This window comes from Suillus clintonianus (assembly GCF_016758775.1).
Source record: "Suillus clintonianus strain FC179 chromosome Unknown DEU56scaffold_27, whole genome shotgun sequence".
In the NCBI taxonomy this organism is placed as follows: Eukaryota; Fungi; Basidiomycota; class Agaricomycetes; order Boletales; family Suillaceae; genus Suillus; species Suillus clintonianus.
In genome coordinates this window covers 146,365-168,160 of record NW_024539251.1, presented here as the reverse complement: position 1 = coordinate 168,160, position 21,796 = coordinate 146,365, and the positions used below count along the sequence as shown (strand labels likewise).

General features: G+C 49.9%; 5 protein-coding genes across 5 annotated transcripts; 2 read left to right on the top strand and 3 right to left on the bottom strand.

The window, feature by feature from the left end:
- Positions 1 to 1,003: 1,003 nt before the first annotated feature.
- DEU56DRAFT_797597 (uncharacterized protein) lies at positions 1,004 to 2,538 on the bottom strand. The gene is made up of 4 exons (XM_041352952.1): positions 2,325 to 2,538; positions 2,049 to 2,261; positions 1,533 to 1,996; positions 1,004 to 1,483 (listed from the first exon to the last, which is right to left on the bottom strand). Exons 1-4 carry the CDS (start codon positions 2,524 to 2,526, stop codon positions 1,121 to 1,123), a joined length of 1,242 nt encoding a protein of 413 aa, XP_041209517.1. The 5' UTR covers positions 2,527 to 2,538; the 3' UTR covers positions 1,004 to 1,120.
- A 4,730-nt stretch (positions 2,539 to 7,268) lies between these two features.
- On the bottom strand, positions 7,269 to 8,129 carry DEU56DRAFT_900808 (uncharacterized protein). The gene is made up of 2 exons (XM_041356529.1): positions 7,842 to 8,129; positions 7,269 to 7,788 (listed from the first exon to the last, which is right to left on the bottom strand). Exons 1-2 carry the CDS (start codon positions 8,117 to 8,119, stop codon positions 7,362 to 7,364), a joined length of 705 nt encoding a protein of 234 aa, XP_041209516.1. The 5' UTR covers positions 8,120 to 8,129; the 3' UTR covers positions 7,269 to 7,361.
- Positions 8,130 to 8,245: 116 nt separating this feature from the next.
- Positions 8,246 to 9,406, top strand: DEU56DRAFT_734928 (Peroxin 13, N-terminal region-domain-containing protein; the record flags this gene model as incomplete). Its single annotated transcript, XM_041348411.1, has 1 exon — positions 8,246 to 9,406. One exon carries the CDS (start codon positions 8,246 to 8,248, stop codon positions 9,404 to 9,406), a length of 1,161 nt encoding a protein of 386 aa, XP_041209515.1.
- A 945-nt stretch (positions 9,407 to 10,351) lies between these two features.
- DEU56DRAFT_797576 (uncharacterized protein) lies at positions 10,352 to 14,117 on the bottom strand. Its single transcript, XM_041352951.1, has 5 exons — positions 13,063 to 14,117; positions 12,975 to 13,008; positions 12,619 to 12,953; positions 10,738 to 12,597; positions 10,352 to 10,715 (listed from the first exon to the last, which is right to left on the bottom strand). Exons 1-5 carry the CDS (start codon positions 13,789 to 13,791, stop codon positions 10,602 to 10,604), a joined length of 3,072 nt encoding a protein of 1,023 aa, XP_041209514.1. The 5' UTR covers positions 13,792 to 14,117; the 3' UTR covers positions 10,352 to 10,601.
- An 844-nt stretch (positions 14,118 to 14,961) lies between these two features.
- DEU56DRAFT_285656 (uncharacterized protein) lies at positions 14,962 to 19,005 on the top strand. Its single transcript, XM_041345479.1, has 5 exons — positions 14,962 to 14,980; positions 15,033 to 15,172; positions 15,243 to 15,374; positions 15,439 to 17,308; positions 17,369 to 19,005. Exons 2-5 carry the CDS (start codon positions 15,144 to 15,146, stop codon positions 18,824 to 18,826), a joined length of 3,489 nt encoding a protein of 1,162 aa, XP_041209513.1. The 5' UTR covers positions 14,962 to 14,980; positions 15,033 to 15,143; the 3' UTR covers positions 18,827 to 19,005.
- The last annotated feature ends 2,791 nt before the right edge of the window (positions 19,006 to 21,796 follow it).

Sequence of the window (21,796 nt, the reverse complement as noted above, 5' to 3'; positions counted from 1 at the left end):
ACTTGAAAAACTGACCTGTGTTTTGAGGATATAGCAGGTGGTTCGTGCAAACAGTCAGGAGAAGCAAGCCAAGATTATTGGGAACGAAGAGCTCCAGCGTGGAGATTACAGGTTGAGAGACGAAGAGGCGGTGTCGACAACTGCTGCTGGTGTACCCTGGCTTCATCAACGTTCTACGACAGCGGTATATGTCATAATGACTCGAACTGGGTGTAATGATGCCGTGAATCGAACTGCTCACTCCGCTCTGCGTTTTTGATAATGCTGCTGAAGTTGAACCTTGCAGATATACATCTTCTACCACCGGTCCCACTGACTGTCTGAAAAGCTGGCCTTACGTTGCATACCCGTGACTGCTTCTGCCTTGGTCACTTTTGCCTTGGTGGGTGAGGCAATGGCGTATTTCTACAAATTCATTTCAATGATGTCGAAGAAGAGCAATGATGAGCATTTCTTGCGGCCAGGAGCCACATCGATGGTGCGACTGGAACTCCCTCCAGGATAAGGTGCATTTGCAGGTCGCGTGCCAAAATGTATGGAACCGAGCAACCGGCGTCAATGAATAGAGAGGATGGGCTCGCAGGTGGAAAGAAGTCAGAAGCGCGGTTGTGGAAAGGACAGAAAGATCACAAAGCAAAGTAATAATAAAATTGAAAAGCAAAAGGAGGGTGCGGCGAGCCTGAGAGCGACCGAATTTTTGGCGAGCTGGCGGATAGCAAGGACAGCGGCGAAGATGAAAATGTGACGCCGGAGTACACTTTCACGCAAGTTTTCACGCTGTGCCAGCAACTCGAAGATGCTTGCCTTCAAGTTGGTGAACTCGAGCTCTTATTTTGAGCATGGGTGATCGTTGATGAAGAAGTATGATAGCCTTGCTCAGGCTAGCGCATGCAAGCAAGCGTGTAAGTTACTGACCTTACCGGACAAGACGTCGACCAAACCCGTTCCTGGCACGGCTAGACCGTAATACGAGAGCCACTTGCGTTGGACTCAAGGTCGATGATTCTGCTATCAATGGCATTTGTAAGTGCATGAGATTCTATAGGGTATTTGGATTGTAGTTGTATGATACAAATTTGAAAAACAAGTATTAGTCGTGTAGTAAATGCCATGATAACTCCTAGATGAGCGCCCCGCTGTACGCATATCTAAACAAATGTTCCAAGCATCGTCGATCATTGGAGCCCAGTGTCTGGGTTTCGACTGCACTCTTGATATCGCACTGCTTCGCGGTGTGAGCGGCCACATTTCCCGCCCGCCTAATGTTGTTGTACGAACATAAGAAAAGGATGGACTGGTGTGATGGGTGGAATGATAAATTCTTCCGTTTGAGCAGGTCGTTGAAGATGATATCTGCAAGTTGATAGACAGTGCGGGTATCGCGAAGTTCTTCCCAAGTCTCGTGGCCAAGGTCTTCCAGAACCTTTTTGCGTGCAAGGTCGAGTAGGACACGAAGATGCAAGGGGACTAGTAACATAGTGACCTGGGGAAATTGTTGTCAGGGTTGGTGACCGGAAAGAGTGAAGACTTACTTCTCTTAGTGATTCAATGTCCTGAGCGCGTTGAGCTTTCTCCGCCTCTAGGTCCTTGTGAAGGCTAACGAGATCATTGCGAATGCTCTCGTTCTCTTCGAGAACCCTCTCGTTCTCATTGGAAACCCTCTCATTCTCGTTGCGCATGCTCTGGATATCACCGCGCATGCTCTGGATTTCATTGCGCATGCTCTGGATCTCATTGCGCATGCTCCCATTCTCAGTGAGAATCTTCTCGTTCTTGTTGCGAATGTTCTCGATCTCATTGCGCATGTTCCCGTTCTCATTGAGAACCTTCTCGTTCTTGTTGCGCATGCTCCCATTCTCTCTCCGAACTTCCGAAATCTCGTTCTGCATCGAGGCCAGTATCTCCTTAAGCTGGTTGTCCATCGTCACCTGAGAGAGATTGACCGGCGATGGGGGATTAGCCATCAATGAGGTTTTTCGTTTCTTTTTCTTTTTGGCTGTGGAAAATCGGTCAGCGCGCGTATAGACTATTCAAATGTTACAACATACGTTTGCGAGGCTGGACCGATGTGCTGGACTGAGAGATTAAGGCACTATCAGTATCAGTGGCCAACGTCGTATTGCGTTCGTCGGATGTCTGATCTGCCTGTGCCTGCTTGTCTAAGTGGGTCTGGATTCGACGAGTTGACTCGTCATCAGGACTGATTAGTGCTGTGAGACCAGTGGAGCTCCAGTCGCTGAGCAAATCTGAAGGCTCAGCGTCTTTAAGAAAAATGGATGAATGAGTCGGCTGCTGCAGCAAACGAAAGATGGCTTGGAACTTACCTGGAGGAAAGCACTTCGCCTGCATGGCGAATGGTTCCAATGGAGGGTCGAGGCCGTACACCGCACTAACATGTTTGCAGATTTGATTTGATAAAATTCCCACGGCATAATCCACTGTATAGCTTGCTCGTAGCTGGCCTTTACATGTATTTCGGTCGTCTGTCCAGATGGCTGTTGCTGTGACAGTAGCAGTCGACGACATGGTTGATCAAGGTGATAAAGAGTGCGGTATCTGAATCAGTGATGCGGCTTTTTGAGGCCTCGAGGCCCTTTGTACTCCGCGATAAAGTGGTACCCCAGCGCACTCAGTTCTCCGAAGTTCACAGTGTTATGACCTTCTAGCTAATAGTAAGTACTTCTGAGTATGCATGTTAAATATTTGGTGATCTAACCACGTGTACTCCTCGTCATTTACATAGTCGCGGTCGTCGTGATATCATGATGTGGTCTGTGTTAATTGATAATTTCATGATCACTAATGAAACTGATGCGGCAGAACCCCTCGAGAACAAGTTCCATCACGATCTTCAAGTATTCCGCGGATTGTCACGGTAGATCCAAGAACGTACTTTGTTTTGAACGAGAGCTTCTCAAACTAGTACCATCTCCTTGATTTCATTCGACAATAATGCTTACTACGATCAATCAAGATTCTGATTCGAGAAACGGACATCCAAGTTAATCCAACCTGATCACTATAAAAGCGCTGGATGGTGGTATGTCTGCACGCCTTATACCCATCCCAATATGACCTGCGTTTCAAATGGTCCCGCTTATTGGCCAGTCATCAATGACTCTCGTCTTGCCAGTTATTTTATAGTTTCGTAGAGAGCAAGTGGGATGACGATGGCGACGTCTCAGTGCGACTGCTGCGGTGATTGCTGCGATGTTCTACAGTAAGTTGTTCTTAAAATTTAACTTGTACAGGACGGGTCAAGGGACCTCCATGACACTACGACGGTACAGGTCATTCTTTTATGGGAACTTGACTGCGGACAGAGCTCACTGCGCACCGCAGGTCACTGGTTATCAATTATCTCATCAAGGTTGAGTTCCGTCACTGCGGTCTGTAATATGTACGGCGGTCACGCTGGATTTATGTAACCAACATCTAGGGTCCTCCATAATAATAGCATCCATCAACCTTTTCAGAGGGCTTGCCACCCGCTGTAAATTAGATATGCACGTCCCCATCCTGTTCTCTGTCATTACATGGCTAAGACATAATGATGTCCTGTAGTTGGTCTGTGTTAAATCGATAATTTCATGATCACTAATGAAACTGACATCGATGCAGGACCCTCGAGAACAACAAGTTCCGATATCACGGTGTTCAAATATTCCACGATCCAAAAATGCACTTTGCTTCGAACGAGGGAAGCTTCTCATGCGCTATACTATCTACTTTCTACTTGATTTCATTCGACAAATAATACTTACTGTGATCAGTCAGGATTCTGATTCGAAAATCGGACATCCAACCTGATACTATAAAAGCGCTGGGTGGTGGTATATCTGCATTCCTTACGCCCATCCCGAGATGACCCACGTCTCAAATGATCCCAGTTTGTGGCCAGTCATCAGTGGCTATCATCTTTCCAGTTATTTTATAGGTTCGTGAAGAGCGAGTGGGATGACAATGGTGACATCTCACTTCATTGTCTGTGGTTTCGCAGTTGCATCCTCTGCTGCAGTGGTATATGATTTGGGTGAGTGAGATAACACTTTCTGAGTGGAGCATTAATTTATATACGGTATACAAGCATTGTCATTCAACCTAGAGGTAAGTTGATGTCGTGACTTGCGCAGCCATCTCACTTAGAATGTTTGAACAGTTGGAACTAGTCTGGGTGAGTAACGTCCTATATCAAAAGAAGACAGGTTAATGCTGTTGACGCTGGTCAGAGGCAACACTGGTCTTTCACGACTCTGCTATATATCAGTGTGAGTGGTTCATCTTATAAGTGCAGTTGCCAAATTTTGCTGACTTCAATATATCTAGGTGCGCTATGTGGGAATGCTATATTCTGTGTATGTTGGCGAGGCAGTTTAAATGAGTGCTAATGAGCTATCTCTCACCAGTGTCAACACCCTAGGTATGTGTCCCAAAATATATTCATTTCTTCTGACTGCCAACTGGCGCCATACAGCGAATCTCCCAGTCCCGTTAACAGATGAAGTGAGTATGCTACACCGACTCGATGCCTGTCATTCCTACATTCAATTGCTAACTGCACTCCTTTATAGGAGTGAGTGATATCATCAGTCACCTTAATATGTTGATTGAACATAACGACTACAACAGCTGTAGGTTCATTCGAAGCATTGAATCCATTAATGTGTATCTGTCACTGGGTCTTTCAGGCGCTACGCTTTACTTCATATGGACATCGGTAATTGTCGTCGTCAATGCCATGCTGGGCGGTGAGCTTATCTGCAGCACCTACTGATACTGACTTAACTGAAATATCATGCAAGCCATCATGATAGTTCGGATACATGCCATGTATGGAGGATCCAAAAAGATTCTTGTCTTTCTCATTGTAGCCTTGCTGGCTTGCACGATTGTCTCTGGAGTTACGACAGTAATGGCAAGCGTGGGTGTTTCAGGGGGTAAGTTTTAATCGATGAAAGCCTTGGGCACTTGAGACTCATTGATATATCCCAGAGGAGGTCATCCTTTCCGGCTTCCATATTTGCAATGTCCTAATTAACACAGACGCGGTAGCTCTGCTTTACGAGAGTTTGATATCGACCGCAGTATGGGAGATCCTCGCCTTTTTTCTTGCAGTCTGGATTGTTGCAAAACACTTCCATGAATTGCGACAGTTGCCGACAAAATCGACCATTGGGGACTGTTTCATGGTGTTAACAAAAAGTCACGCATTTTACTTTCTAGTGTGAGCTCGATGATTTGGATATTGCCACCTTGTTTCGCTGAAGTCCCGCATGTGCCAGCTTTGTTGCCGTGGCTTGCCTCAACCTTGGCTCGCTGTCTCCAAACATCACGGTGCGCTGACCTGTGACTGACATCTGCATCTGACCGCTCCTCATTTTCACAGTACTCATTTTCCATTGGATCTAGTGTCTATGGCGGCATATTCACCATTGTCCAGGTGTTGCAGATGTTTGTGCTGGGACCACGTCTGATCCTCAGCGTTCGTCAATATCACGCTAAGCTCGTGGCAGGGTCCGACGAGGGAACAGCCATGACATCCATTGCTTTCCAGGTTGGTGGAGATATGTTAACAGGCGGAGATATGTCGACTGGTGGAGATGTGGTGACCGGCGGAGATGTGTCGACTGGCGGAGATGTGTAGCACTGGAAATCTTACAAGTGATCAACACCTTGTATTGGGGAGGGAGCATGCATATCTTTGAATTCGGACTTTCATTGTGACGATTTAGTGGATAGGAACTTCATTGCAATATTTATTCGGTGTTCCGAAGTGATTGGAGGGATAAGAATAGTACTGGAACTGGAACTAGCTGACAGGCTCGGTAATTGTACATATACGAAAATGAATGAAGGAGAATAAGACATATCAATGAAACAAACATAGATCGCAGAAATGAGTCCGTAAATAAACTAAATGGACAGTCCATAATCGTACTAATCGAGGAAAATAAACAAATCAAAAGAACTCTGTAGTATGGGTAGTGAAGGAAATCCGAAGGGACCAAGTTGGTCTGCTTAACGTACTATGTGTGGTCTCTGAAACTGTGGGCGGTGGCCTTCAACTTCCAGGTCGTATGGGACAGTGAAGACGACTGTTGTATCGTTTGGCGCGTCGTCGAGATTTGGTCGCAGGAGACCTCTGACTCATCGAAGATTTGTGATATGTTGGTGCATAGTATATGCAAGGGGCCTTCAACTTTGTGGATAATGGCTCCATGTCGTGGGGGACAGCGAGGGAGGCTATTAGGTATCATCCGGATTGGTCATAGGGGCATCTGACACTGGAGACTCATGTTGCATGTTGCATGCGTCGTTTGACGCGTCAACGATTTGGTCGCAGGGAACTGCTTCGAAAGATTAGTGAGGGGGGTTATCTTGGATGTACTAAAGTATGCGCAACCCGGAAGCATTGACTGCTGTGCTGGTGCGGTAAAACATGCTACGTGGGTGGGCATAGTTAGGCCCCTTGAGGGAATCTGGCTAGGTTGTGCACAAATGCAGACTTCAACAGATATCATGATGGCTAGACTCGAACCGGCCTAAGAGTACTGAGACCCAAATTGTTGACATCTTGTCAAGCAACTCGAACGACGGTAAAGGCCAGTTAGAGACTTACGGCAGTAGTGTCTTGCATCAGTTGAGGATCACCACAACCCAATCATTTGTGATTACCGCTCCTCATTACCTTGTAGTTATTCTAAATCTGAAACGACGAACTTGGGAGTAAAATTTGAGTCGGGACCTTCCCGCCTGAAGAGCGGTAGTTTGGTCCATGCCTCTGTGAGCCTGCGTGCGGTCACCGAAGTCAGAACAATGGTGTATTATCATGAGATAGGAACTTCTGGATAGTCGCTGGAAGTCACTGTCCATGAGGTTTGGTAAGAATCCCTATATGTATGACAGAATATGAACACGGTCACACAAACGTGTTGAAATCACCGCTCGTACACAAACACGCTCCTTCATAACTCGTGCTCGTTATCTCCGTTATGACGATGACTCGCGCGGACGTGGCCGAATCGATCTGATGCGGGTGAAACGGAGAGGTCTCTATGACGTTTAACTTTCGTGTTAAAGATGGCGCGACTGAGGACGTATAAAATCCCTAGATGGGATTGTGCAGATGGATTTGTTCTGGGGGAGGTTGATTCTAGTATTGTGGTGGCGGCTGTCGGTGATGAGAGTGAGTAGGCACAGGAGCAATTACAGCGGGTGTAGTGGAGGTATGAAGCAACGAACTCCTCACTTCACCCATTCGCAAATATCGATCTGAAAAACCTTTCCCTGATTCGAAAAAAATAATCAAACAAAGGAAGGCAGTACTGGAAATAGTAAATTGATCTGCAGCATGTTGCAAACTATGAAGCTGGAGCACTGAGTTGCAATACCTCCCGTGCGGCTTCCCTCTTCGCGGCCTGCAGTGTCCACATCCACTTCAAATCACGCTCGACCTTTTCCTTCCTCGCGCGTCGCCTTCGCTTGTTCAAATGACTCCAATCCTCCCCAACACCTACATCGGCTGCCGTGAGCCGAGGCAGACCCAGTAATTCCGACTTCGAGAGGGTAGAGACGGGCAAGGGCTTAAGTGGAGGAGGTGGCGTCCTCGTTTTCCACAACCAAGTGTTTCTCGGTGCAGCGAGTAATGCAGACTGTTCCTTGCGCGCAGCTTTAGTCACCGTCTGAAGCCGGTGGTCAATTTCCGCTTGCGAGAGTGTTCGCTTGGTGCAGAACTTCTCAATCTCCTTCGAGTTCACTAAGTCAGGGAGCACCACTCTCTTTAAATACCTGCATTATAAAATTCAGTGGGTTGACCAAGACCTACATCAATGTCAACTCACTGTAGAGACCGTACAGCATGCTCTGGATGAGGCGGCCGCGTAGAGGGCTGCTTTAACATTCCACGCACGATAGTCGGATGCTCCTTCTTCGGCACATTGTGCTCTGGCGACTCGTCTGACACAAGTTGAATTGCGGTCTGTTTTAAGGCTAAATGGTAGATGTCCTTGGTTGACAACGGAGATTTTGATGAGACAACTATACTGCGCACGAGATCACGCGCCGAAGGCAAGCAATGGCGTGGCCACAGATTTCTGCGAAATGAGGGAATGGCGGCCATAACTTTGACCGTATACCAAGAACGAATGAATGTGATTTTGGGTGTGGATAATTAGCCGGCGTCAGCCGGTGTCAGATTCACACGCTCTCTTGTCTCTTGTCATCGTCAGCAACGGTGAGCACGGCTATGGCATCACCACCCAAACCTTGGGAGCGGGGCACAGCAGCAGCAGCCCCAGCAGCGACCATCCCTACTTCGTCACCATCAACTTTGATGGGCTCATCTTCTCCAGAACTACCTTCAGTGCCTGCACGCCCCCCGGCTCTCTCCAACCCAGCCGCATCTACCCTTGCACCCTACAATTCTTTACAACAATCATATAACACCCCATATTCACCGTACTCGCGCTTCGGGTCCACATACTCCTCACCATATAGCTCAAGTATGTACGGTGGCTATGGCGGAATGGGCGGGGGTTATGGTACTGGGTACGGCGGCGGGTACGGCGGATATGGTATGAATGGCATGAATAGCATGTACGGCGCCATGCCCGGAATGCCAGGAATGGGTGGAATGGGCATGTACCCTGGCATGGATCCCAACAACCCTTCCCTTACGCAGACCCTCGAATCCACAACCCAACACACTTTTTCCCTCCTTCACTCTATCGTCCAGACCTTCTCGGGCGTATCACAAATGCTCGAGTCCACATTCATGGCGACGCACAGCTCATTTTTCGCAATGGTCGGCGTCATCGAGCAGTTCAGTCATCTCCGCAATGCCCTGGGCAGTGTATTAGGCCTCTTTGGTCTTTTACGATGGATGAAGGAGCTCATTACGGGGCGCCCGAGTTATCCGAGCTCTATACAGGGCGAATTCAGAGAATTCATTAGCGGTAAACCCGTTCAGGGCCCAATGGGCCCTCCTCCTGTCAAGCCCAGCCGAAAACCCATCATCATATTCTTGCTCGCCATTTTCGGCGTTCCGTACGCCATGACGAAGCTCATCAAAATCCTCAATGAGCGCGCTATGCAGCAGCAGCAGGCTCAAATTGGTCCTGGTGGTCCGCTGGGTCCCCTTGATCCGTCGACGCTTACTTTTGCACGCGCACTATATCCATTCACACCTTCATCTCCATCCGAGCTTGCACTCAAGGAGAATGAAATTGTCGCTATTATGGGCAAACTAGATCCCAGCACCGGTGTGGAGGTAGACCCGCGGTTAGAGGTTGAGAGTGAGTGGTGGAAAGGACGGACGCGCGAGGGCCGCGAAGGCTGGTTCCCAAAGAAGTGGGTTGAGGTCCTCGAGCGGAGAAAACCCGTCGAAGAGGACAAGAAGGTGGTTTGAGTATGGGATTCGCTTTTTTGTCCACTTGCTATCTTACTTTTCGATTTCGATCGTTGTTTTTTGATTGATCATGCGTTTTGCCCCAGATATACAGACCCGGGATGTACTTCTACTTGAAAACTATGCAGTCTCATGGCTGATCATACTTTCGCGGTACTATTCATGCAACAACGCAGAATATTACCAAACAGTAAACAACTCGTTGCTTCGACATAGAAGACTCCCCTTCCAAGACCCGAGAGATAATGATTGACATTCCTACGATTTCAGATTAACTCACAGATCACCCACACGGCTCTTGATCTGAATCTGATGATCGAGAGACTAGCCTTTTGATGTGCAGTTGCGCCAGGCGTGGTCACGGTGCAGTGCTCATCGCTTGCCTTTGCTCTCATCAAGGATCTTCGATAGGGTGTTTATGACACAATTTGCAAAGTGTGGGGGAACGTTGTAGCGGAACCCCGCTTGCCATGAGGCTCATGCGTCGACAATGCGGGGTAGTCGCGGATCTGACTTCAGGATGGACGACAGACTGGTCGTTTTCTGATGTTCTATGTTCGATTGTCTTCAAATGCGTTCTATCAATAGAGCCCCAACCGTGACTGCAGCAATACTAGTCGACTAGCTCGGGACCGTGACTAGTCCAACAATCGAATTGGACTTGTGAGTTAACGCTAAGTGGCTATAATACACGTGCTTTGAACCCAACCTTGATAAACCAGACTTCCAAATTCCATCCGAGAATGGATCACCACTAGTCCATACCGCGATCGAACGCATCATAGCACGAGGCCCTTCACGTATCTCGTCAACGTGCGTTAGAACGCCTGTTAACGTATCAGTATGGAACTCCGTAGCTATGTAATGCATGGTCTGTTAATAAGCGCGTGGCACTTTGTTCCCCTCCACCCAACTTCACTAGACTCGCTCAGACCACCTCATAAATCATTGAAACATTAAAGCCCAAAGGACCAACGACGATGCAAATTGCTTGTGACGACAGATACACATAAAACTCGGAACATTATTCAAAGAGAGCCAATACTACGATAAAAGCAAGACCCAACCAGTAGGCCACGAAAACAATATAGCAAAGAAAAAACAATTCAAACAGTGACCACAGCATTAGAGTAATAATCGCGAGTCGTCCCCGGTCCGTCTTCTTCCCCTGTCATGACGCAAAAACAAAAACAAATTACAAATGTCTAGCGGAGCCTGAGCTTTGGCCTAGGCGAGAAGCCCAGTTCTCCATTTCCATTTTGGCCTTGGGCCATTGGGCCGTCCGAGCGCTGGATGACGCGGACGCTTGCTGTGCACGAGTCGTTTTCTACCTTGATCGTCTCGTTTGCAGGTGCTATTTTTTTCTTTCCTTTTCCTTGTTCCCAGATACTCGTGGTTGGGTCGTTGGTGGTTTTTTTGTGGGAAGGAGCGGGGGTAGTTTTCACAGGAACGTGTGCGTGGGCGTGAACGTGCTCTTGCGGGTCAGGAGCCTGAGCTTCGAAGCCAGGAACGTCGCCTCCGCTGATGGCGTATTGCATCCAGAGGGCACTGCCCATGCTTTCCTCCATGTCACCCGAGTCTTCGTCGCCGCTCTCTTCTGCATCCATTGATGGGGTCCATCGCATGTGTTGTGCGGATTCGTCTGCAACTTGGGAGACGGGCTGGCCGTTGGTGAGGTTGCCCCAGTAGGCAGCACCCCATGCGTCGCCCTCTTCACCAGTGGTATCTGTGGCAGACGAGGGCTGGATCTGGTCCCATCCTTCCTCTTCCTCTCCCTCTTCTTCCTCCTCTTCTTCCTCGCCGACATCTTGGACCCAAGCAGTTTTCGAAAAGGAGGATTGAACGCTGCGCGGGGCCTCCGGCTGCGGTACCACCTTCTTCGCCTGTTTGCTCGCGGACGACGCACTCTTGAGCCCCGCACCCCAACCCAGCGATGGGCCTGCTTCTTCATCAAACTCTTCCGTGACAGTGACCTTTGCTTTCTTAGTCGGTGCTGAGCCCCATGTCGGGGCGGTCCACATCTGGAAAGGGTCTTCCACGGGCTCTGCGGATATGATCGGAGATTTGCCTTTCTTCGCCGGGGCGGTCCACGTCTGGAAAGGTTCTTCCGTGGGTTCTGCGGACACGATCGGCGCTTTGCCTTTCTTCGCTGGGGCGGTCCACGTCTGGAAAGGTTCTTCGACGGGTTCTGCGGACACAATCGGGGCTTTGCCTTTCTTTGTCGTCGTCGTCGTCGCCGCCGAACCCCAGCCGAAAGCAGAGGGCACAGAAGGAGATGGCTCATCAAACACCTCTTCAAGGACTGCAGCCTTGCCCTTCTTAGAAGACGCGGACGGCGTGGTAGCCCGTGCATTTTTGGCGTTCCACGCAGAGAAGGGATCAGCATCTTCATCAGGCTCCTCCTCAATCATGACAGACTTGGAAGGCTTGGAAGCCAACGAGGCCCGCGCGCCCTTTGCACCCCAAACTGGAGGAGGCTCTGCATCGGTATCGGGCTCTTCGTTGAAAGTGACGGTTTTCGACGTTTGGGTGACAGCTGGCGTCTTCTTTGCCTTTTTGCCCTTTGCGGCACTGGAGGACGCGGTGGGAGGTGGGGCTGGGACGACGAGCTCTACGAGCTCTTCCTGCGAGCTTGTGCTTTCTGTCTTTTTGAGCGCGCTAGGTCTGCCGAGGGGAATGGACGCGGACGCGGTGGCGGTGGGCTGTTTGCCTTTAGCCAAGCTCGCAGCTTCTGCCTGAGCCTTGAAGAACGCAGCTTCGTCAAAGCCGGGTATGATATCATGAGAGCGTGCGCTAGCAGACTTCTTGAGAATGCTGGGAGGATCAAGCTTAGTGGGCAAGCTGCCCGTGGAGAGGTTCTCTTTTTGGCTAGCGAGTTTAGGAGCGGAATGAGTCGTCCATCCTGTCTGCGTGGCAGGAGGTATCTTCGAAGACGAAGCGCTCGCGTTCAAGCGCGTCTGATTGATCGCCTTCTGTGCAGCGACTTGCTGACGGAAGCTATGTTCCTGCAACCTCCGATCACGTTCCTTGTCGCACAGCTTCTTCCTCTCCATCTCCTTGGACTCGCGAAGCGACATCATGTTCTCCTCGTGTTCATGCATGGTGCGGAGTCTGCACTCCCTTGAGCTATTGTTGCTCTCCAGCTGCTTGACGAGATCGATCTCGATAGCAGATGCCTTGGCGTGGAATTGCTGGATCATCTGAATCCGCACTTCCATCTTGAATGCCAGGAAATCGGCCGCCATCTTCGCTTTGAGAAGGTCTTCGTCGATCGGCTCGGCTTCCTCTTCGGCGATAACAGGCCCGATGTAGCGTTTGCCTGGGGGAAGATTGTTGGTGACAGCTAGGGGGGATATTTTGGGTGGGGGGGAGTGGTGGGGGGCCGTCGTGGAGGAGAATAGGGGAGAAGACGCTGCAGATGCGGATGCTTGGCGTGAGATGTTATCGGTGGCGCGATTTCGGGTGGGTTGGGAGATTGCTGGTGGGACTGCTAAGCCGATTTCAGAGGCCCAGGATTGGAAGCCGAATACTGCGCTGGTGCTCGGGCCTGCGTCAGGTTGGGAGCGACCTGTGTTCAGGTTGTTGAGTGTTGCGAGGTTATCCTGCGCAGCCCTATGTCAGGATGACACGTCATGATAACGAAATTGACGACGTACCATGGCAAGCTCCGGCAGTTTTCTTGCTTGGTTTGCGGAGGAAATAGAGTCTGTGAAAAACGAAGAGGGATTGACGAGCTGGAAGTTGGCTGAAACCGGGGTAGGAGGTGATTGGCGGATAGTGAAGAAAGGTGAAGAATCTGGAAGTTGAGGTTCTTCAACTGCCGACGCCACCGACTCCTCTGTTTCATTGGAGTCGAAGGGGTTGGAATCGTCGTCTTCCTCGTTGTCATCATAGAATGCACTGAAGACGTCGATGACGGACTGCTGTTCCTGGTCAGTGATATCTGTCCAATCGTCTACGAGGAGCTGCACAGCAGCGAGACGATTGTTCCACTCCTCATGAGCAGGTTCAGCAAGTTGAGTTGCAATCTCTGTGAGTTTCTTCTCCTTGTCTGCGTTACGAGCTGCTTGTTGGATTCTAGAGTTTGCTTTCTTATATTTGGCGTCCAACTCTTTGGTGAGTTGGTCTACGAGTTTCTTCTTCTCTGGCTCGTACCAAGTTGAGATGAAATTTTGCCATTCCTTGCGTACTTTGTCTGAAGGAGTCTCGACGGGTGGGGGTGGCGGCGGAGGAGGAGGAGGGGGTGCAGGTTGTTTGACAGCTGGCGTTGGTGGTTTTGGTATATTATTTTGGACTGGGGCAAGAGGAGTTGCCTTGGGGGGCGCTGGAGCCGCCTTTGGGGCAGCAGGAGCGCCCTTTGCTGCGGTTTTTCGTTTTGGAGGCATTGATTGAGTATGAAGAGATGAGAGGGGAAGTAGTATATGGTTCGATTAGTGAGTCGTGCGGCATGGAGCGCTGAGGGATAGGAATTGCCAAATTTCCGGAAAAAGATGTTATCAACTAAGATCGGACCATGATAGGAATGTAGAAGGTAGAAGATCAGGGAAGATACGGGTACTCGGGAAATTTATAGGATTCAGTTAGTGAACATGATGGTCTCCTTGTGAAGTAGGCTTGTATGATTTGTTTCTAGACAAGCGAGCGGTGATAAGGACTGGTTTTGTTGAACTAGGGAAATATGAAGTTACCTGTGCTGGTTGTATAATTTTTTAGTGAAGAAAGGGAAGGGAAGGGCGAGTGCAGGGATGGGATCAGACCGGTTCATCAGCTGATCTGCCTCGTGTTTACCTCGAGGCGGACCCATTTAGTGAACGATTCTCGTAATCGCTCTAACGCCGAGCATGGGCAGTGACCAAGTTGCTAGTTGCTGGTTGTGTCGCTAGTTGCTAGTTGTTGCTCAGACTGCGGCGGTCACTGCGCAGCTAGTCTTGGTACTAACTCTAGTAGGATCACTGGGTAGAGGTACTAGGTATCCCAGCTTCACACGCCCTTCGTGTTAGGTTGCAGTCCGATGTCACGGTAATATTTAGTAACACACTTGTCCTTTCTCGTGAGCGTCAATTAATGCACAGAAGAAAGAAAACTTGATCCAGCTCGTCCTCGGAACACCTCACAAGTCACAATACGTCAGATATTACAAGGTAAACGCATGTTCTGCTTCTACCACCCTCGCCATTGTACCAGTGAATAGGAGACAATATTTGCCTGTTATTCACTTTTACAACGACGTTCCCAGCCATGACTCACTCTGGTGAGAGTTTCGCCTCAGTCGACCTTCCATGCTCTTCCCGTGAGCCTCGTGCCAGTAACAACCTTCGAAATGAGCATATCCTGAATTTACATCAGTTACAGAGCTTACCATCGCTGGACTCCCCCAGCCTTGTTAGTAAAAGCTTCGCGGGACTTGATCAGACTTCAAAGTAAGAAGTGCCGCGAGAAAAAAAGATGTATCGATATTAAGCGCGTGGGGGGTACCCTTGGATACTACTTATTGTGGTCAGCTCATCGAGCCCGTGTTCGAGCTCGTGTCTCTACACTACATCATCCGTTGGTAACGCCAGGATCGTTACGTGGGTAAGCAATGTTTCTCAGATCTATCATCATCTAATTGCTAAAAGGTACATAGTCTTTAAATCGCAATCAGTTCAACCAACCACTCATGCATTCTTGTAATCACTGATCATCCCTTACCGCGGTGTATCCCCCTTCAACTTCTAGTTAACGTCCTTCATCGTGAATGCTCCTGGTCCTCTACAACCTGCGTAAGTCCGTCCGCCTATATTATATTCAGACTTCCCCAACGCGTGTCTAAACACGAGGCATAATCACATCACAGGCTCGTCGCAACACCCACCAATCCGACTAAGCCGTCTTCTAACAGAGTGTTCGAGGTCATCTTTACCCCACCTCATTTCCAACTCCATTTCACTATCCTTCCCAAACGGCCAAAGTTTGTCTCTCATTCACTGTACCTACCTATTCTACTTGAAATCCTATTATACTTGACTGATTGATCTCTCTCCCTCTTATAGATACGTCATGACAACCCTCTTCCAATCTACCACTGAACCCCCCACAACCCAACCTGATGCTGATTTCGAACCTGGCGAACAATGGAAGAGTCGTCTCAAAGTCGATATCGAGAACGGCTTACGTTCCATGGTAGACGAAGCTAAACAGAAGTTAAACGACGCATTGAAGAGAGCCATAGTCACCGCTGTCGAGCGCGAACGCTTGACCGAAGAATACCTCGCCACAATGAAGAACATCCGTAATCTTGCCGAGGAGCAATTCCGTATCGTCCTAGAACGTGAACGCCAAGAACGCCGTTGGGCCGCCCAGGCCTTAGATCAGGAACTGTCAGATTCTGTGATAAAGGAGCAACAAGCCATTCTCGACAAGATTGAAAGAGAACGCAAAGATAAAGCCGCCCAGCCTTCTTCATCCTCTTCACAGCCTATCGCAGATCACTCAGAATCTCGTTCTAGCCGTTCTCCAGAACGTGGTTATTGGACCCCACAAGAGCACACGGAACATGAGCACGAGGCAGGGTACTTCCCTCGTTTACCGAACAGAGAGCCCGAGGAAGACCACGTACCACCACCTCGCGATACCGGCAAGGCTCGTGCTGGGTCTGTCAGCAGCAGCGGTGTCGGATCATATAAACCACCGTCCACGTTGGATACAACAGACAGAGGTTTTGAGCGCCCAAAGCCTTCACCCACCATCGACGAACTAGACGACATGCCTAGATCTGCTCGTTCAGCTACGGATGCTCAGGACAGTATCAGACGCGGAAGCCTTCGCCGCAAAGCAAGCATTTCCACTAGACAACTCCCAGAATTCTGGCTCCCTTCTATCACGCCTGAACAAGATGCCCAGATGTCCCGCACTTTCAGCATGGCGCGCCGTGGGAGCACAGCGAGCAACACCTCTTCCTATCGGGCACCATCAGTGCTCAACATCCCGTTTTCTTCCGAACCCCACGATATCATGCCCAGCAGTGCGATGGAAAGAGAGAGAGAACGTATTTCGGCTGTGGATCAGGAATGGAGCTCTATTGAAAGAGCAAAGGATAGAGAGAGGACCACGTCGTACACTTATGCTCAGGCTGAAGCTCGAGCTAGCGTAGCAGCTACTCCTCAGCGATTGGACGAACGTTATCCACCGTCCTTGTCTGCAGTCGCACCCATCTCAAGCTCTGCCGTCCCTCAGGAATGGAGCTCTATTGAAAGAGCAAAGGATAGAGAGAGGACCACGTCGTATACGTATGCTCAGGCTGAAGCTCGAGCTGGCGTAGCATCTACTCCTCAGCGATTGGAGGAACGTTATCCACCGCCCTTGTCCGCAGTCGCGCCCATCTCAAGCTCTGCCATCCGCCCCTCGGACAGCCCAATATCCATAGTCCCCATCGCATATTCTCGCCCCTCGGACAGCCCGGTCTCTACAGCCCCCATCGGGTACACCCGCTCCTCAGACAGTTCCCGCCCACACGCGCCCCCACCATCAGCCAGCAGACCCATCGCCACCAAGAAATCATTCACGTTTGATGATGGTGGGTTCCAGTCTAGCCCAAGTCCCAAAGGCTGGACCGGACCCTCCCGCTCGCCGTATGACACGCGCTACGAAACCTCGCGCTCTCCCCAGACGCCAGAAGAAGTCCCGCGGAGTTGGCAGTCGTCCAACTTGCGCGCGAGGCTGTCGTCGCAAGACATGCGCTATGGGTATAGTGCGGGCGAGAGTGGGTACTATCCTGCTCGGCCTGTGCATACGCATCATGAGGTGTCTGAGGGGGAGTATGATGTGGATCTTGATGATGCTGATGCTGAGTGGCGGGAGTATGATGAGCGCCGGGTGCGTCAGAGAGAGGACAGTTTTAGCTTGAGGAGGAGGGAGGAGGAGGTTGCAAGGAGGGAGGAGGAATTGAGGAGGAGGGAGGAGGATGCGAGACGGGAGGAAGAGGCTAAGTTGAAGGAGGACGAGCTTAGACGCAAGGAAGAGGAAACGAAGCGCAAGGAGGAGGAGACTAGACGCAAGGAGGATGAGATTAGACGCAAGGAAGTGGAAGCTGCGCGGAGACAGGAAGAGGCTGATCGGAAAGAGCTCGAGATCCAGATAAAGGAGGAGGAGGCAAGGAAGAAGGAAGAGGAGACCAAACGCAAGGAAGACGAAATCAAGCGGAAGGAGATGAATGCGAGGAAGAAAGAGGAGGAAGTCAGGAGGAAGGAAGCCCATGCCAAGAAAAGGGCGGAAGACCTCCGAAGACAAGAGGAGGAAGTGGCAAGGCGGTTAGATGAAGAAGAGAAACGTGTCTCACTAGACATTATGCGAAAGTCTATGGAGGCGAAACGCAAGGAAGATGAAGTTAGACGCAAGGAGGAGGAAGCTAGGCTCAAAGAAGAGGCAGCGCGGGCCAAGGAGGAAGAGATCCAGAGGAAAGAGGAAGAACTTGCGCGACGGGAGGAAGAGCTGCTTCGCCGGGAAGCAGAGGCGATCCGCAGATCAGACGACAAGCAGAAAGTTCAACAGGAAGAATTTCGGAGGCGCGAGGAAGAGATAAGGCGCCAGCGCGCGGAAGAAAAGAAGAAGCAAGAAAGGTTCGAATGGGAGTCCTGGGGTTATTATCCACCGGAGCCTAGTCGACCCACGCCGCCGCCTCCCCAGATGTCTACTTCTCAATCTCAATCTTCTCAGTCTTCTACAGGACCTTGGCCGATCCCCAACCGTGGCGATCGTAGCATGCCTGGACCAAGTCCGCCCACAGATAAGAGCAGCTCCGGATCCACCAGCACTAGTCGTAGTAGTGCCGCCTGGACGTCCTCGACTAGGCCGAGCTCGACAGCTAGCTCGCAGCCGCCGCCGAGCACACCTAAGCCACCAACGCCATCAGCTCAGCAGAACGCCAAAGCATCACCCGGTCCCCCACCTACCCCCTTTTCAGAAGCGGAGTTCCACCGTCGTCAGGCTGAACAAGCTCAGCAGCGCGAGGAACAGTTCCGCCGGGAGCAAGCCAAGTTAGAGCAGGAAAGACTCTTGAAGGCTGGAAAGGCCTTGGGCAAGCAGGACACTATCAAGCTCTTCGAGCACCATCGTGGTCAGTGGGATAAATTAGTGTCTGGCATGTTGGGCGTTTTGATATGGGACGATTTTCCGTGGCCTGTGTTCAAACGGCCAAGCGGGCCCGATGACGTGACTCCTCCTTACATCACGGCCTACATGCTGTCGGCTCTGCATCCTGTCGACAAGCCTCCGAAGGACCGCATCAAGGAGAACATCAGACGGTGGCATCCTGATCGGTTCGAGACGCAGCTACTTCCGAAAGTCAAGGAGAGCGATAGAGACATCGTGCGAGAAGCTGCTGGTACGGTAGTCAGGGTGCTGAACGATCTGTTGCGCTCTAGCACGCAAGAATTTTCTTGAGGAACTCGGACACGGAGTAAGCACGCACCTTTTCAGTGTTGCATGGCTTGTGGGAGTGCTGATTGATGTTTTGATGTAGCTCTTTCACTTGTATGATACCCGCTCAATCATTTGTATGCTTGGATAACATGGCTTATGACACTGTATATGAGAATTGAATATTCATGCTGTTTTTTTATTGTCGACCTTGACGGTTGTGAGGCGGGTGCACGACGATATATTGTTGAGGATACGCGAACTTGCACTCTCAGCCCGCGGCGCATGCGTTGGTGGATGGAGATTGTCAAAAGACACCAAGTAATGATCAGTCACGCTGGTGAGCCACTTGCCAGTGGGTCATTTGAAAAGAGATAAGCTAGATTTCATGGATTGTTGGCTCATGTCGGGACTCGTCATGATGTGCTGCGATTAAGGGTTTGTAAACCCATGGCCTTAACTTGAGCCAAACTTCCGGGATGAACGTTTAACGTGAAAATTGAACGGAACTCTGGACCGACGCCTAGTGAGATCAAGTGACCGCCAGCGGAAGTTTCCATTTCCAATATTGATCCTGGACCATCATGGACCCACCTTTCAAAATTTCACCAAGTTGATCAGACAAGAGTTGGCCCTGGTAAGCTACGCCTGGTCCCTCGAGACTAATACATGAAATGCGATTATGCGCTATTGTCTAGATCAAAATATGTTTGCGACATGATATGATTGGGTTGTCGTACCGCGTGCCCCGTGGGGAACAACGACGAACAACGATCGCAACGTGGCAGGTCACCTATATCAAGGATCACCACATTCTATCACATCCTATCACATCTCGATCGATTTGCATTACCGCCACGGTACCGTGGCTGCGAAGCGCCAGGAAGCGCCCAGCCAGAAGCGCCAGAGTGGAGTGACCATGGAGTCCATGCGCAGCCCATGATGCGGCTCATATATTTTCCGAACTTTTTCTAGATCGACTCGCGAGGGACTCGGTCCAAAATCCCGGAGGGCTTCGGTTCACATCCAGGCGCTCTAAGGCGTCTTTATTTCAAACTCATGGTTTTGTTTCGAACCTTCCTCTGATTTTTTTTGATCCTTGGAAGCGCGCGCAGCAGCTTGCAAGTGCGTGGTTATCCGTTCGCCCGGGTATAGGATTTGAAATCCTGTCGTTGTATTTTTTTTTGTTTCCTTGTAGCCGCGGATATTGTACACTGATCTACAATCAAACCCAGACGTCGCGCGTGCAAAGCCGCTTCTCGGTCAGGCCCCCGTCTAGTACCATCAGTGTCATGTCAAGATTATTGGTATCGAGGTTATGCGAATTGTGGACTAGGGGCTGCCGCAGGAGAACTTGCGTTGGCAATCACTACCCGTGTCATCAATGATAGGCATAATTCTATGAATACCACCACCTTCATGAAACACTTGTCATGCAGAGCTAGTTCGGTCGATCGTGCTCTTCGGCCCAGACGCTAAGACGAATGAATCACGACAATAGTAAGTTGATGGCTTTTCCTTGACGACTACAGGATAAGATAACCAGTACGCTTGATGACCTTGCTACCAATGCATCTTAGGGTTGACCCAAGTTGAGTTGAATACTTATGAATGTAAACTCCCCCGCTGAACTTTGCAGAACTCGATCTGGCAATATTGCTTGTGACCATGACAAGAACAAAGTTTTCATTCGGTATACGTAGGATTACCCCTTGGGTGAGATAAGTATCTCGAAAGCTTTCATGGCATGACACTATATCCAACCACGATGCGGGTCGGTGCCGGCAATGACGAACAGATAATCGTAAGTATCTGGGAGAGCACCGTAAAGTCTCAGGGAAGCGAAGAGCGATAAGGTTCCTGTCAATCACGACTGCGAGCGCTTGCGCTGAACATAATTAATTGCGACCTTGGCATTGAAGGCCTTCCTGGCAGATATGAAGAAGCAGAAGCATACGTGAGGGCTGGCCCCATCTGCGGAACGGAAGGGAAAAAATACCCCATCCTGTCTTTTTGTTTCTGCAATACACTGACGCGGCCGGATGCAGTGAAGTGGCAGAGCTTGTTGGATCATGCAAAACCATTAGGCGAGGACGTGCACGTCATAAAGCTGTTCAGTTGTCAGATATAGTTTTGAACGTTGAACGCTCACAAACACGTTATTATTGACTGAATCAAACGAAGTAGACCCTTCCGCGGGGAAGTATAGTCACTGAACAAGCGAGACCGATTACTGAACATCATATGTGCTGAACATTGTCAAGAAACGGTCATATGGATGAGTCAAGTTGGTGGGGTGACACACTGACACTCTAGGAATCAAAGAAATCGAAAAATGGGAGCTCGGTAGGTCTTGCTGATTGTCGACATAATTAATGGGCGCCTAATACTGCATGATTCTTCGGTTCGAGGTTCCTACCGAGGAGCGAGAAATGATCTCGCAAGAAATAGAGTTAAGCAGTAGATTATGGTAAAAGGTGTGGTTTCTAGCTCAAGACGTGACTTCAATTAGCTGGCAGAGCTGAAACAGAGAAGTAATCATGGACGTCACCATTCATGTTACGCTTTACGAGGTATTGGCATTGGAGTGGCTCTCAATCAGTGCAAGGTCGGCTTCGACACTAAAGGGATATCCCGTCGTGGCATCGCGATACGGGAAAGAACCGAAACGTTTACATACTGCAATAACGATATACGGAGAGATGATGTGGAGAAGAAAGTCTTCATGGGGTGTGAGCTCACCTTCGGTAAACCCTAAGGTGCTGCCGTTCCATGGGGTTGATAGAATTTGACACAGCAAGACATGTCGATCGAGACAGAGAGACGTAGCCAGTTCCTGAGTCGTACGACCATGGAGTTGACACTATATCGACAGCACTGGATCCTGAAAAACACGTTTTAGAGTTTTTGAACGCAGTCAGTAAAGGTTTGATCTCGTATTGAGCGGACATGCTTTTTCACTTGACAACAGGACCTCCCTAGGGACAAAATACT